This window comes from Triticum urartu, chromosome 3A, assembly GCF_056163025.1.
Source record: "Triticum urartu cultivar PI428250 chromosome 3A, HENAU_Tu73, whole genome shotgun sequence".
NCBI lineage: Eukaryota > Viridiplantae > Streptophyta > Magnoliopsida > Poales > Poaceae > Triticum > Triticum urartu.
The window spans coordinates 720,938,219-720,944,426 of record NC_141875.1 but is presented as its reverse complement, the minus strand read 5'-3'; the positions used below and the strand labels follow the sequence as shown (position 1 = coordinate 720,944,426).

Below are 6,208 nucleotides of genomic sequence, written 5' to 3'. Positions count from 1 at the left end.
ATCTGTCGCAAATAATAGGAGAATGCCATCAACTCCAAAAATATTAAACACGGTAAATTGGGACAACACAATTAGACCTGCCGCACAAGATATTAAACAGGGTGAATTGTGGCAAAACTTATGCTATGGGGTAAAACGGATGAAATCCAGCTAAAATGTGTAACTAGTATAAAAAATGTCGAAATAGGGGGTAAAAACCGGAATTTACTCTTTTGAAAATGTCAACAAATGAGATTAGCAGGAATGCTGTGATACCCAAATTACAAATTGCTAGCAAATCGACATTAGGGGGGAGGGGGTATTTGGTTTCTCCAATAATGATCCGTTCAAGGTCAAATCCTTATGGGTAATGCAAACTCTACGAAAGAAATCCCAGCTCCATGCATAGCATCAGAACTAAGAAAAAACAAAACTGATTTTGTGAGAGAATAATCAAACAAGATCAGATTCACGCAGGCACTTGAAACCAGTACTTGTTCCTTTTCTTCTTCTTTTTTTCTTTACGGGGAGCTAGTACTTGTTCTTGCAAGAGAGAATACAAAACACATGAGTGAAGAGATTTGCGCCGCGCGAACTTGTCGTGGCGGCTTTTCTTCTCATTCCAGTATTCATTCAAGGTACAAGGTAGTGTCCAGCTATATAATGACTGTAACTTACTTGATGCAGAGACTTGATAACTTTGATGCGACCCGAAGAGACTCGGCCTCGGCCAAACTCAGACGACGCGCACAACCGCCACAAGGGTGTTTATTTGTATATATATAAAGGGAAACTCAATAACAATATAAAAAGGTGCATCACTATGCTTTGCTATATATCAGCAACTGGTGCAAATTTATTCATGCTCCGCCGTACGTATTTGTATTTCGGTGCTCCAAGTATCATCGTCTCCGGCCAATCATGGAGGAGAATTCCCATAACCTTCGGGCAGGCCCGGCGGGGCCTGGTAGCTGCCCTCGTATCCGTATGGCGTCTCGTTGCTCAAAGTACCTGCGGTAGCAACGTTCATGCACAGGCAGATTGAAATACAGCTATTTGAGACACGAGGAGAAGGACACTGAACGACACTGAGAAAAAGAGAGTTGATGATACCTCTGGCGGCGAACGCGTGCTGCGTGAGGAACATGAGTGAGGCCAGGAGCACGCACAGGAACGCGGCCAAGGCTCTGGAAGTGAAAGCCATATGCTGGGATGCGTACGTAGCTGCGCTCAAGCTCTGTCCCTGGAAGGAGCTGCTGTACCTCCTCTCCTATTTATACGCGAGCTTGTGGCTGTGTCGACTGCGACTTGTTTGTCTCTGTGCGCACCAGTCCAGGAGCGTAGAAATGTAGAGGCGAATCCGATCGCCCGTTCAATATGGGCCAGGCGGCCATTTCCACAAGAAGTCCACACCAGTCCAAGGCTCTGGTTGTGATTGTGCAAGCTCTGGCCTCTGGTGACGGCCATTTCCACAAGAAGTCGTTCGTGGCCAGCGTTTCCACACACCCACCATGCACGTCTTTTTTTTCGAGCATAAGTACAGACACAAGCGCTCATATACACGCGCATACACTCACCCCTATGAACGCACACACGCACGCCCTATCCCTATGAGCACTTTTGAGAGACTGAGCCGGCATATCATCTTGAGATTTACGAAGTCACCGTAGGCGCATCGTCGTCGACGGAAACGTCTCCTCCCACTGAAAGCGTATCGCCGGAAATCCTGAAATAAATCCAGGAATAATGCGAGCACTAGGATTTAAACCCTGGTGGGTTGGGGATACCACTGTCCACCTAACCAACTCAACCACAGGTTGATTCGCCTTTTTCTTGACCGTTCGGGGAGCATGGAGCCTTACAAACTAGTGTGTGTTTATCCTGAGCCTTTTTTGCAGGGCTAAAATGAGAGGCATATAGGCCGTGAATGCTTTGATTTCCATGCATTATTTCTTCCGGGTCTTTTTTCTTAAAAAAATTGGTACCTAAGCATCTCTATTCATTGAAAAAATATGGCCGGTTGATTAACGCGAAATCAGACTAAAGCCGGCACAACAATCCACGCGGGGCAACACCGGCCGACCTGGCCAGCCACACAAAGATTCAAAATCGCCACAGTGAAGGAACACAAAGTCGAGGTTGTCACCAAGCGTGATCGTCATCACTCCTCCATAAATATGCTAGTCTGACTTTACCATCGACTTCCACCAACGAAGCCGTCGTCACCAAATGCCAGAGCCGATGCCGGCCCATGCCAAACAGTCGGCCACCAATGCAGGCGCCCACACAACTCCGACTAAGCCCTAAAAAAGACAACCCCGACTAATAAAGCCATCAAAATAGAGAAGAATTGTGCAGAGCTGGCGCCAACCAACACTTCCTCGAAGACGATCAGCCACCTGTCATTGTCACCACCTAGGCACCTCCGGGGCACCTTTGACTCCGTGACGACATGGAGAGACCAAGAAGAAACCTATCGAGCATGCTAGGATGAAACCGACCCTGCACCGTCGGACGTCATCTTCGAAGCCAAACTTGGACACCACACCATCACCCTACCTGGGCACCTGCCAACCATAATTCCATGAGCGTCTAGCACACGAAGAGCACAAACGTGATCGATGGGTCTCCATGGACAACACCCCAAAGAGGGAAGTCATGATGCGGACATTGTCGCTTGACCCGATCTGGCCTTAGGCTTTCACCCAAAGAACTGGTTCCGAGGGTGCACAGGGGATGAACTCCATGATAGTGCCTCCAAGGAGGAAAAACGACGTCCGTGGACGCCGATGCTGTCGGCCACAGAGCCCGGCAAGCTTTCACACGAAGCACCGCCCAACACCACACCCCCACGCACCACACCTCTGCTAGCCCGCACACCTCCCACGAACCCTCCGCCGTGACTATGCAGGAGCCACCACAACCTCGCCACCGGTCAAAAAATAAAACCAGGCGAGACCGAACCATAAAAAAGAAAAGGTAGCACTATGTGTTCTTCACGGTTTTAGTAATGCAACCTATACAACATTACAGATAGCGCCAAACCAAACACTAACACTGTCTCGTTAGTTCACTGTCAAAAAGAAGATACTCTTCTCGTTAGTTCACTATCAAAAATAAGATACTCTTCTCGTTAGTTCACTGTCAAACGCTGTGGAAAAAAGGTGCGAGTGCATGTGTATGATACTGTAAATGTGTGTGTGTGCATCTATGTCATAATAAGATGTTTCTAAAGAAAAGACATTGTTATCGTGAGTTCATTAAAGGGAAGGGAGCCACACACCAAGCCGGAAGCGTGCGTGTGTGTGTTTGATATTCAAGTACGCTATCCGTACGTCATGGTGTCCAAGAAGGTTCACTTGATTATTAAGAAAAACACAAACCAAGTCCACCTTCTCTATCTTCATTTGGAGATTGTTGCCCGCGGTAGCTTCCGTTTTATCTTGGACCTCAGCTTGTTATTTCCATGAACGATTTGCACCAACTTGAGGTTCATTGCCATTGTAGCGGTCTCCAAATCTTGTTCTTCATCACTCTCCTGAGCATATGGATCCTTTTGCCACTGCATGCACACAACGATAAAACTAGTTAGCAAACATATTAACCGTGAATTAATTCAATTTAAGACAAAGCAACTACTTCCTCTGTTTTTATTTATTTCTCATATTAGCTTGTCTAAAATCGAAATTTATAAACCTTGATCAAATTTATAGAAAAACCAGTACATATACAGCACCAAATCAATACCATTAGATTCACCATTGAATATATTCTAACATCATATAAATTTGTTATTGTGAATTTTTATATTGTTCTTGATAAAGTTTATAAAATTTGTCTTTAGTCAAAACTAATATGTGGAGTAAATAAAAATGAAGAGAGTATCATATTTGGACATTTTCATTGGAAAAAGAACAAAAATATCATCGGCCGAACCATAAGCCTATATAGGCTACTATATAGACTGTCCTATTTTTAATTCCACCTAGCTAGCATACCTAATAAAATATCCTTCAAAGATATGTTAAAATTCAAAAGATTATTGTCTTTGTGACACCATACATGTTCGTGCCTTTTATATGCATGCAAAAGTTCATGCCAAAATAACAAACTATATGCTCCCGTAAAAAAAAAAATCTAAATGTGCCCTTAAAAAGCAAATTTGGATAAACTTTCAATTGTGTGCACTTAATAGCCATCCCACTTAATCTGTATGTTGTGCTGTTTAATACGTGGGACCAGTTAGATCATGGTTCAATAAATCCTCTATCAAAAGAAGACATGGAAAATATATACCACTACTAACGACAGCGTGTCGGACACGATGTACCCGAGGGCGCTGTTCCTGATCTCCAGGTCTTGCAGGGCGGGGAGGCTGTTGGTGCCGAAGAGATTCTTGATGGTTTGGCTGAGGAGAACGTTGTCGATGCGGAGCTTGGCGAGGCGCCCAAAGCAGGCGCCGGCGTTGGAGAAATAGGAGGGTTGCTTCATCGGGACACCGTCGATGGTGATGTCGATGGCCGCCGGTGACAGCCTCAGGCCGCGGCGAGTCCACCTGCTGATCATATCCTTCTCGGTGCTGCCGTGCCGGCGTCCGTCGTCTTGACGGTGGATGCGCAGCCGCAGGGTGTCCAAAGCCTTGCCGGAGAGACTACGGTGGAACAAGAGATTGTCCGCGAAATCCGCCAGCTTGGCTAGCGCGTCCTCCTCCGCCTCAAACAAGCGTTGATCTCGGACGCACCAATCGGCCTCTGAGTTCCGATCATCATCATCTTGCTCCGAGGCAGCGTCCTCCGAATCCTCAACGATCCGGATGCGGAAGTCGTCGCTGTCGATGTGGATGCATGGGACGGCGTGCCACAGGTGGCGCCACCGCCGCGACAGAGCGCTCGTCTCAACCACCTGGCGGGACCGGAGCTGCGAGAGGATGGCCTGGAGGAGGCAGTCCGGCAGGTTGCTCAGCCGATCCCTGGCGGCGGCGCGCTTTGCTCTGCCACGAGTCTCCATCGCATACCTACATCGTACGCACAGCTAAAGAGATTTTTATTTCCTCACGCGCGACGCGAGTATCTCCATCTACTCCCTCCGTTCCTAATATTTGTCTTTCTAGACATTTCAAATGACTACTACATACAGATGTATGTAGACATATTTTAGAATGTAAATTCACTCATTTTGCTTCGTATGTAGTCACTTGTTGAAATGCCTAGAAAGACAAGTATTTAGGAACGGAGGGAGTATATATCTTCCTAAATTCTAAAAAGTGCAGCTGTGCTGATTAGTTCTCCCGAGCACACAGGCCTGCGCGCCGTCGGATCCGCAATCATGATCGCCAGGTGTGCCACGGTCGGAGCGAATCGTCCGAGTTAATTAAACCGCTTGGGCACACAGCGAAACTGCTTCGCTATCTCTCAGAAAAAAACACACTAGCCCAATCCCCTTTTCCCCGTCGAGCAGAGGAGCGCCGGCGACGACGCCCGGGAGGTCGAGGGGGAGATGGCAGAGAAGAGGAGTCCGGCAAGCCGGTCGGCGGGGGATACAGAGCAGCCGCGCCGCCGTCTCCTCCCCCTCTTTCCAGGATCTGGAGTTTGGGTCAGCTAACCGTCGCGGCTCCATCGGGGACGGCCGCCACGGAGCCCACGCTGGAGGGCGATATGGTGCTCAGGTCAGCCCGCAGCGGCTCGTCCGTGTTGTCCGCCGGCACCAAGGGCCGATCCGTCGCCTCCTCTTGCAACGGCCGCCCTGAAGCGGTGGTCTCGGGTTCGGGTATGGCGCGAAGGTAACCCTGAAGGACCCGTGCGGGAAGCTGGACTGGTTCGGGTCGTTCGCGCAGACCGCATCAATCAGCTGCACCTGCGACGGCTTACCCGGGTGCCGCATCATGGGCTGTGTTCCTCGCTCGCTCGACGGCTCGCACCAACTTGATTTGTGAGCTGTGCGTAGGTTGATGTGTGCTTTGCTGTTCTTGTGTTTTTGCTGACACTGAAACTGAAACACGGTGCACACCAAACTTCAAAGCAAGTACACGAGAGCAACAACACAGCTTTTAAGAACAGGTGCACATGCGTCCACATTCTACAGTCTTCGCATCATTTGCACTCCTTTGACATCTTTTTCAGAAGCACCGAACGACAGATCAACCTCTACATCCTTTAATCAATGTTCAGATAGTTTACATCCTTTGCACATCGCAATTCACCGGACAATTTCATTGCAGGGGCCGTTGGGT

The 6,208-nt window shown here is 48.3% G+C and overlaps 1 protein-coding gene and 1 long non-coding RNA gene across 2 annotated transcripts; both read right to left on the bottom strand.

The window, feature by feature from the left end:
* Nucleotides 1-547: 547 nt before the first annotated feature.
* Nucleotides 548-1,275, bottom strand: LOC147982152 (uncharacterized). The gene is made up of 2 exons (XR_015599997.1): nt 1,093-1,275; nt 548-990 (listed from the first exon to the last, which is right to left on the bottom strand). It is a non-coding gene; the product is annotated as an uncharacterized LOC147982152 (long non-coding RNA).
* Nucleotides 1,276-3,382: 2,107 nt separating this feature from the next.
* LOC147982151 (MEIOTIC F-BOX protein MOF-like) lies at nt 3,383-4,986 on the bottom strand. The gene is made up of 2 exons (XM_087516217.1): nt 4,276-4,986; nt 3,383-3,541 (listed from the first exon to the last, which is right to left on the bottom strand). Exons 1-2 carry the CDS (start codon nt 4,984-4,986, stop codon nt 3,383-3,385), a joined length of 870 nt encoding a protein of 289 aa, XP_087372343.1.
* Between the last annotated feature and the right edge of the window lie 1,222 nt (nt 4,987-6,208).